Source organism: Puccinia triticina, chromosome 8A (assembly GCF_026914185.1).
Source record: "Puccinia triticina chromosome 8A, complete sequence".
Lineage (NCBI taxonomy): Eukaryota > Fungi > Basidiomycota > Pucciniomycetes > Pucciniales > Pucciniaceae > Puccinia > Puccinia triticina.
In genome coordinates, this window is record NC_070565.1 from 1,317,827 (window position 1) to 1,325,373 (window position 7,547).

The 7,547-nt window shown below is 51.7% G+C and overlaps 1 protein-coding gene across 1 annotated transcript; it reads right to left on the minus strand.

Moving 5' to 3' along the window:
• Window positions 1–382: 382 nt before the first annotated feature.
• Window positions 383–3,274, minus strand: PtA15_8A139 (uncharacterized protein; the record flags this gene model as incomplete). The annotated part of the gene is made up of 6 exons (XM_053171538.1): window positions 383–433; window positions 538–1,815; window positions 1,988–2,458; window positions 2,574–2,774; window positions 2,967–3,036; window positions 3,123–3,274. The coding sequence occupies 6 exons, from the start codon at window positions 3,272–3,274 to the stop codon at window positions 383–385; spliced, it is 2,223 nt and encodes a 740-aa protein (XP_053022792.1).
• Window positions 3,275–7,547: the final 4,273 nt, after the last annotated feature.

Below are 7,547 nucleotides of genomic sequence, written 5' to 3' on the forward strand. Positions count from 1 at the left end.
CAGCTGCCACAGCAATCGGAAGGAAAAAGGGAGAAACTCTGTGGAGAGGTGGCGCCGTGTATTCTTTGCTGACTCAAGATACTTATCTCAGCAATGACAAAAAGGTGGAACTTGACCAAAGACGTAGATTTCAACAGCCCAAAATAAAGCAGATTACTCCTGAGGTCTTAGTGTATTGTTCTTTTGCTCGTTCTTATTTTACTACAATTCAAATAGATTCAAACTTTGAGAGCCCAACTCAACTCAAAAAAAAACCATTCCCCATCTTCAACTCGCGCAGGAACAAACCAAAGAATAAAAAGGAACAAACGACGTAAATAAGTATACAGAAAAGAGGCTCCGCGGCCAATAGCAGAAAGCAGAGAGAAACGGAGGGGGATGGTTAGACGGGCGGAAAGAAGGCTTTTTCGATGATAGTTTTTACCGTTCTGGTCTACGAGAGTGTCGCCGGGGGGGAAGAAGTGGAAAAGAAAAGAAACTGGGGGATCAGAAAAGCGAGCTTTTTAGAGAGAGGATCAGAGGGGGGAGGGGACGTACTTCGAAGACAACCATGCCCGAGGCAGGGTCAATAGACCGTCTGAGGACGGAGTTCTCAGCGCGAGTGGTCCGGACCTCGACCTCTTCGAGATCGATCGGCTCGACGGGGTCAGGGTACGGATGAGCGGGGCCTGGTGGGCGGGGCCGTTTCTCGCGATGGATGAGGGTGGAGGGGGGCGGATTATCGATCCTGAGGATCTCGCCGGCCTCTTTCTTCCTGGCCTCCGCGGTCCCACCGGTAGAGGAGGTGGTGGAATCGGGAACGTCTTGGGTCTTGGCTTTCTTGGCCTTCTTGGCCGGCTTCTTCGCCGGCTCTTTCGTCCGGCCCCCGACGGGCGAGACGCTCGGCTTGCTCTTGAGCTTCAGTGTCAGCGGCTTCGACGCCGGCGTTCCTGCGCCCTCCTCGCCCGTCTCGGCTGCCGGAGGATTGCTGCTCTTCCGCTTCAGCGTGATTTGGAGCGGACTCTTGGCCGGCTTCTTTGCCCCGCCCGCGCCGTCGTTCTCTTTGCAGACCGTCGAGCTGTCCGCCGATGTTTGAGAGGGATTATCTTCGGTTTTGGTCGGAGAGAGGGCCGTGGAGGACGCGTGGAGACGCAAGAGGTGCTGGAAGTTGGCGGCCGTCTGGCCCAGATTGGGCATCCGAGTGGTGTCTAAATGGCCTTCCAAAACCACGAGCAGTTCGGAGGAAGAGAGTGCGGGATGGGCGCCCGACATTTCGGTTTGGGAGGGCAGAAATTCGGCCAGGGTCGAAAGACCCGCGAGGATCCGTGGGGGTATCGTCGGTAAGGAGTCCAGGTTGGCTGGCCTGACGGTCGAATGGGAGTCTGGGGCGTCATCGGACGGCTTCTGGGTATTATTATCGCCGCTCTCGAGCTTTCGGAGATAGTGAGAGGCCGCGAACCAGAGCATCGGTAGGAAGAATGGGAACCTGAACTTCTTGGGCACCTTGGTATTGTTCTCGATCTGATGGATCCTCAGCTGGAGGGGGATATTCAAACTGTGCAAGAAGTTCCCTCCAAAGACTAAGGAATCAACCGGGGTATGCACGGCATGGATCCAGCCGGTCGGGATCATCATCGTCTGGCCGGCCGTCAATGAAACTTTGTACACCACATTCACCTGGTCTCCCAGCCAGGTTGACTCTTGCAACTTGGAACTCCCTGACCATCTTTCATATTTAGCTAGATTCGCTACCGTGGGCCTAATAAAGTAGAAGGTCTTCGCTCCTCGCAGAATGTGGTAAAAGACTGATGAACCAGCAAAATCTATGTGCCAATCCTATTTTGACAACCCCCAGTACAATTCCAAAAAAGAAAGAACCCGACATTGTCAAGCGCAAGAGGAAGAGATAGTAAGCCAGATGGGTCGGTTAATCTCCATGGAGTCTGGGATATATGAGAAAAGCTGGTTGTTCTCTTTCAGTTAGCCATTATTAGCTACTAGTACTCACCGTCCAACAGCGAGCGACGCTCATCAAACAATACTTTTGCACTTTGGGGTATGTACCACTACCCAGTTTGCGTAGATGGCTTGGCCAGATGGTGCTAACCCAGTCGAGATCGTTGACGATTTTGGGCAGCTCGACGGCGCCGCCGAGGGGGGAATCGGAGACCTCGAGGCTGATGACGTTCCTGACGCGTTCGCGTCGTGGGTCATCATAGTAGAGGGCCCATTGGCCGAGCGTCCAGCGGGAGAGCTCGGCCTGGCTGGCGACATCGATCACCTCCACCGGCGTCTCCGGGCCGACGAGCTCGGCGATCTGGGTGATCGTCAGCTCCGACGACGGCATCCGCATCCCCTGCGCCACAAGACCATCCCGATCATCTATTACAATCGGCTCGGTCATCGCCTGGGGGTCGTTGACCAGCCACTCCAGACTGAGCTCAGCCGGCTTCATCTTCCGGAATGGTTTGTGTGGTCCCTAGTTATACAATCGATCCATCAGACTTTAGTGCGCTCAGCCCCAGTCTCTCCCTTTAAACCGAACAACCTGATCTCGCTGGGGGGGGGGATCTTTTTTGGGGAGGAGGGCTTACCGTACTCGGGACATCGAATCCATCGATCACGTTCGTCTTGGAATTCGCTAGCTTGACAAACCGGTCCGGGTCCGTTAATGGGTCGTTGGACAAATCTGCATAGTTGATCCTCTTCGCTTTCGCTCGGCTGGACTTCCGGGGTGGCTCCTTGTAGATCGGCTGGAGATTAGGATCCTTCTTTGTACAACTTCCACAAAACCACTGTCACATCAATTGTTTCAAGTTTGATTGGAATAGGATGATGGTTTTCGGGGTCAAAAGGGAAACGATTTCCATTAGTTTGATAAAAAATGTCTGCAACTTTCAACAACAGCACTCCATCTCTGTCTGATTTTCCTCTATCTCTCACTCCTTGCGAGTCAGATTGTACAAGGGATTTGGGACTTAGTTTACCTTTTCGATGATATCGATCGGATCGAGTTGGTTGATGGTCACACAAGACCAATGCCAGGCAGAGGAACATCTATGCATTTCCCATAACCGAACAGATCAGATCAGACGGTTGGATGCTATCAAGTGGGCACAAATCGATATGCAGGAAGAGCGAACAGTGAGCAGTGGATCCAAGTGGTCGGGTTTGATGGCTGGTCGAGCAAACACTTGAGACATCGTTCGGTTTGCCTGTTCTTTGGGGAGTCGGCTGAGGAGGGTGTTGTTGAGGTAGAGGCTGTGGTGGTCATGGCTTGGAGTGAGGTGGTCATGGCTGGGGTGTCTGCTGGGTTTTCTTCGCTGGTTCTGCGCCAGTCACTCTCCCATACCCCCGAGTGCAACTAGGCAACCCCGGACTGTAAAACCAGGTAAGACCCTCATGATTCATTGTCGCTCATCTGACAAGACACCAAGTGGATGACTCCCCCTCACCACTGGGACCCTTGCAATTGTGGAGATAGACACGAAGAGTCTAGATTTACACATGGAAATCTAGCTTTTGGGACTCCAGATCACTTCTGGCAGGCTCAGATCTCAACAGGACGCTGGCACCCAGTCTATATTCTTAACTGATTGACTCCCAAGAATTTGACTTCTAACTCCCAAAAGTACCGGATTTCCTACTTGAATTGGGAAGTATCAATTTCACCACCTAATACTCAAGTAGAAATTTGAACAACAACCATGAAGCATACATTCTGGAAGTGTGACATGAAAACTATTGATCATGCTTGTCACACTATCAGGCTGAGCCTCAATGGGAGACAGTTTTATTACCCCTATGCTATATATATTGCTTATCTCTGTGGTACCTTAATGGGGTGGTGCAAGAAAAAATGTTCCCAAAGCCCTCATATTACCAAGACAACTGCACCAGATCTTTTGCTTTGACCAAACTGAATGGAAATATAAGTGAAACAGGTGTAGTTATGTACTATGATTATGGCATGGAACTGCTCAATCATCATCTCAAATTGATCCTTGATACATCAGATGTATCCTGATCACACTCCTCTCTTTGACTAGTTAATCCAAGATTTGATTTCCAAGTGGTCTAGCTAGATTAATGACTGTTTTATCCTTTCTGTCATGAATGAGCTGCCCTTACACACAAATTAAATTAGAGTTTCTGCACAGCATAAAGTGGGAGAATTGTTTTATGCTGAGTGGTATATACTGTGAGGCAGAGAAACTACACTTGCTGAGAATCTCATTTTCTAGGTTTAGGTGCAGGAACTGCAGATGTAATTGGCAGAGTACAATAAAACCTAGCTTAGCAAATCCCCTCAAACAGAGGGTCCGGGGAACCCTCCTGGAGGGCTTTCCGCAGGAGAGGCTCATGAGTTTCCTATTGATTCAAGCAGGAGGAGAAAGGATCTGCTACACAATAGTCCAAAAATGACAAGAAAAGGCGAGTAGAAAAAGCTGTAGGCTCCATGCTTGTGACAAAATTGAGCCACTTATCTGTCTTGAAGCCAGAAAAATGATTCCTGGACTCATAAAACGGCGGAGCCTCATTTGGAAGACTTGAAAGCTCTTCATCTTTTAAAAAAAATATGAATGGATGGTGAATATAGAGATACGGACTGACTTTGCACACTGCAGGAAACTCTTTGCGCACTCCAATTGTAGATAAATTAATGTAGGATAATTTTCATCAGGGGTAGAAATTTGGCAAGGCTGGGGGAGGAGCTATAAAAATTCTAAATAACTCCCATACAAACTAGCTTTCTGCTCCCGCATAAAATTTGCAATAATAAGGGGATTCAAAGTTGGCCATGCATGACTTGCATGTAATTTTGCAAGTTGGTGTTCAAGGCTTTTCTTGAGCACCAACACTCCAAAAAAATATTCAAGAAGCCTGGGGGGGTGTAGTACAATGTGACTTGCATGAACTTTTGCAACTTGGTGTTCAAGAATGAACTTGAACACTGGAGGACTTCCCTTCGATTTACACAGCCGTGTAAAGTCAGATTTGGCACTTGTAAAGCCAGATTTTTACACCCTGGTTTTACACGCACTTTTCAGCGGCTAGATCAAACCAGAACATCCGGCTCTTGATGGCCGGTACAGACCGGTCATCGAGAGTACACAACCCTCCTGATAGCTGGTCTGTACCGGCCATCCAGAGTACACAACCCTCTCGATGCCCGGTACAGACCGATCGTCGAGGGGACTCAACCCTCTCGATGCCCGGTACAGACCGGCCATCGAGAGTACGCAACCTTGATGCCCGGTCTGTACCGGTCATCGAGAGGATTCAACCCTCTCGATACCCGGTCTATACCGGCCATCGAGAGTACGCAACCCCCTAGATGCCCGGTCGAGACCGGCCATCGAGAGTACACAACCCTCTCGATTGCCGGTATAGATCGGTCATCGCGAGGACATAGCCCACTCAATGACCGGCCTGTACCTCGAGAGGACACATCCCTCTCGATGGCCGGTACAGACCGGCCATCGAGAGAGAGGGCACCATCCTCTTGATGGCAGATCTGTGCCGGTCATTGAGAGGACACAAACCTCTCGATGGCCAGTACAGACCGCTCATCGAGAGTACAAACCCCTCTCAATGGCCGGTACAGACCGGTCATTGAGAGGGTACATCCGTACCGGCCATCGAGAGGGTTGAGTCCTCTCGATGACCGGCGGTGTGTCCTCTTGATGGCCTACCCTCTCGATGCCCGGTATAGACCGGTCATCAAGAGGGATGTGTCCTCTCGATGGCTGGTACGGAGGACACATCTGTACCGGGCATTGAGAGGACACTCGATGACCGGTCCGTACCGGCTATCGACTGGCCATCGTACTCTCGATGCCTGGCCTGTACCCGCCATCAAGAGGTTGTGTCCTCTCGATGACCGGTCTGTACCGGCCATCGAGAGGGTTGTGTCCTCTCGATGACCGGCACAGATCTGCCATCGAGAGGGTGGTGCCCTCCCTCTCGTTGGCCGGTGTATACCGGCCATTGAGAGGGTGTGTCCTCTCGGTACAGGCCGGGCATCGAGAGGGTTGTGTACTCTCGATGACCGGGTGAACAATGCCGAGTTGCTGGAATCCTGGGGTTGTAAATCTGGCAGGTATTCTGGCATCTCAAGCCTGCGGAACAGCTTCTAAAGCTAAAAATTACAAGGTGAGTCAGATCTGGCTTTTCAAGTGCCAGATCTGACTTTACACGGCCGTGTAAATCAAAGGGAAGTCCTCCACTGACTTGCAAAAGTGCATGCAAGTCGCATCTGGCCAACTTTGAAACCCCTTAATATCAAAGTAGATCAAAGCCCCACCCTGCAGGAGGGAAGGCTTCTCCACCAGTCACAGTAAGCCTCCCATTGGGGGGACTTGTGTTAATTTAGCAATCAACCAGCAATGAGGACTTCCCTTCGATTTACACGGCCGTGTAAAGTCAGATCTGGCACTTGTAAAGCCAGATCTGACTCACCTTGTAATTTTTAGCTTTAGAAGCTGTTCCGCAGGCTTGAGATGCCAGAATACCTGCCAGATTTACAACCCCAGGATTCCAGCAACTTCGCATTGTTCACCCGGTCATCGAGAGTACACAACCCTCTCGATGCCCGGCCTGTACCGAGATGACACACCCTCTCGATGCCCGGTCGATGGCCGGTATACACCGGCCAACAAGAGGGAGGGCACCACCCTCTTGATGGCAGATCTGTGCCGGTCATCGAGAGGACACAACCCTCTCGATGGCCGGTACAGACCGGTCATCAAGAGGACACAACCTCTTGATGGCGGGTACAGGCCGGTCATCGAGAGTACGATGGCCAGTCGATAGCCGGTACGGACCGGTCATCGAGTGTCCTCTCGATGCCCGGTACAGATGTGTCCTCCGTACCAGCCATCGAGAGGACACATCCCTCTTGATGACCGGTCTATACCGGGCATCGAGAGGGTAGGCCATCAAGAGGACACACCGCCGGTCATCGAGAGGACTCAACCCTCTCGATGGCCGGTACAGATGTACCCTCTCAATGACAGGTCCGTACCGGCCATCGAGAGGGGTTTGTACTCTCGATGAGCGGTCTGTACTGGCCATCGAGAGGTTTGTGTCCTCTCAATGACCGGCACAGATCTGCCATCGAGAGGATGGTGCCCTCTCTCTCAATGGCCGGTCTGTACCGGCCATCAAGAGGGATGTGTCCTCTCGAGGTACAGGCCGGTCATCGAGTGGGCTATGTCCTCGCGATGACCGGTCTATACCGGCAATCGAGAGGGTTGTGTACTCTCGATGGCCCGTCTCGACCGGGCATCTAGGGGGTTGCGTACTCTCGATGGCCGGTCTATACCGGGCATCGAGAGGGTTGAATCCTCTCGATGGCCGGTATAGACTGGGTATTGAGAGGGTTGAATCCTCTCGATGACCGGTACAGACCGGGCATCAAGGTTGCGTACTCTTGATGGCCGGTCTGTACCGGGCATCGAGAGGGTTGAGTCCCCTCGACGATCGGTCTGTACCGGGCATCGAGAGGGTTGTGTACTCTGGATGGCCGGTACAGACCAGCTATCAGGAGGGTTGTGTACTCTCGA